The sequence below is a fragment of the Juglans regia genome, chromosome 3 (assembly GCF_001411555.2).
Source record: "Juglans regia cultivar Chandler chromosome 3, Walnut 2.0, whole genome shotgun sequence".
NCBI lineage: Eukaryota > Viridiplantae > Streptophyta > Magnoliopsida > Fagales > Juglandaceae > Juglans > Juglans regia.
This window is the reverse complement of record NC_049903.1, coordinates 17,554,768-17,556,325: the sequence shown is the minus strand read 5'-3', so window position 1 is coordinate 17,556,325 and position 1,558 is coordinate 17,554,768. Positions and strand designations below refer to the sequence as shown.

General features: G+C 37.3%; 1 protein-coding gene across 1 annotated transcript; it reads left to right on the top strand.

Annotated features, from left to right (window-relative positions):
* The first annotated feature begins 695 nt into the window (after positions 1-695).
* Positions 696-1,226, top strand: LOC109013814. The gene has a single exon (XM_018996025.1). The coding sequence runs from the start codon at positions 696-698 to the stop codon at positions 1,224-1,226; it is 531 nt and encodes a 176-aa protein (XP_018851570.1).
* Positions 1,227-1,558: the final 332 nt, after the last annotated feature.

The window sequence follows — 1,558 nt, the reverse complement described above, 5'->3', positions numbered from 1 at the left end:
GCTCATCTTCATATCAAGATAGATATATCCATCCTCAAATACCCTTGTTTCTCCCAACGTAACATCATCTTCCAAGAGGAATTCTCTGTACATCAATTTTTGTTGCTCCAATGGATTTATATGTCTTCCATATGCGTATTCAATATTCAACTTCACGCGTAATGGCCAGTTTAGTGTGAGGTCTGCCTACCATTTAGTGCTTCAGTTGAGAAGTTCTGCTGCTGTTGAAAGTAGTTCTCTTATAGGCTTGAATACTGTTTTTTGAAAGAATATTTGGCATCTGAATCTTCCTAATAAAGTTAAGATTTTTTTGTGGAAAGCTTGTACTAATGGCTTACCCACAAAAAATCAGTTGCATTATCATCGAATAGTAGATTCTGCTATGTGAGTTATGCCATGTTGCTTCTAAGGATGTGTTTCTTACACTTTGTAATTGTCCCATCAGTTCTAGTGTGTGGGAGAAATATTTTGAAAAATATCTTCATCTTTTGAATTCTTATTCTCGGTTTGACAGCTTGGTTGAGGCTATTTTGGATTTACATGATCCCAGTGATATTTCTTGCTTTGCTATTGTTTCTTAGGGAATTTAGAAATTTAGGAATTTGAAGATTTTTCAGAAATCTTTAGATACAGTCAGTGATGTTGTGAAGGGCTGCTTTTCTTATGTTGATTGTTTTTTGTTGGCTCGACAATGCATGCAAGTGGTGCAGCCTCAAACTTTGTTGTGTTGGCAACCTCCTCCAAGTGGGCAGTTGAAGTTAAACTTTGATGGAGCCATCTTTTATCAGGAATTAAAGTCTGGAGTGGGTGCTGTTTTGAGGGATGACAAGGGAAGTATGATTATGGCCATGTCTAGATTGGAAGAAGGCATACTGTTGGTAGAAGATGTTGAGGCTATTGCAGCCTTAAGAGCCTTACAATTTATTTCTCACTTGGGAATTTCCCACTTGATATTGGAGGGAGATTCACTTATTGTAGTTGAAGCCATTCAATCAACTTCTATTGTAGAGTTTAGTTACAGCCCTACCATTAGGGAGATTAAGCTGTTGTTATCTCAATTCCAATCTTATGATATTTTACATGTTGGACGGCAGGGAAATGGGATAGCACATAAAATGGCCAGGCATGCAAGGGTGGTGGAGAATACTCTTCAATGGTGGTTTCATCCTTCAGATTTTATTAAAGCCAGTTTGGAAGTTGATGCTGAAACTAGCCTACGGGCTTAATGTATTTGTTAATTTTGTTTGTCTTATGTACTGTATTACACTATGTTTCATCATAATGGATGAAGTTTCTTGTTTCTCAAAAAAAAAAAAAAAAACAAAAAATTATTCAACTTCACGTAGTAAATAGTGTAGGAAGATGCTAAATCTTCCTCTTCCTCACCATCTCCTTCATTCTCATACTGATTTTCAACTCTATGTTCACGTCGCCTCCTATCCCTCCTACCTTGTAGATTTCTAATCGCTGCTTCTTGATGATCCATCCTATCCCTCACTTCACCCAACACTAAGTTCAACCGCTTAAACTGTTGTTGCATGGCTTGCAACACAAAGGA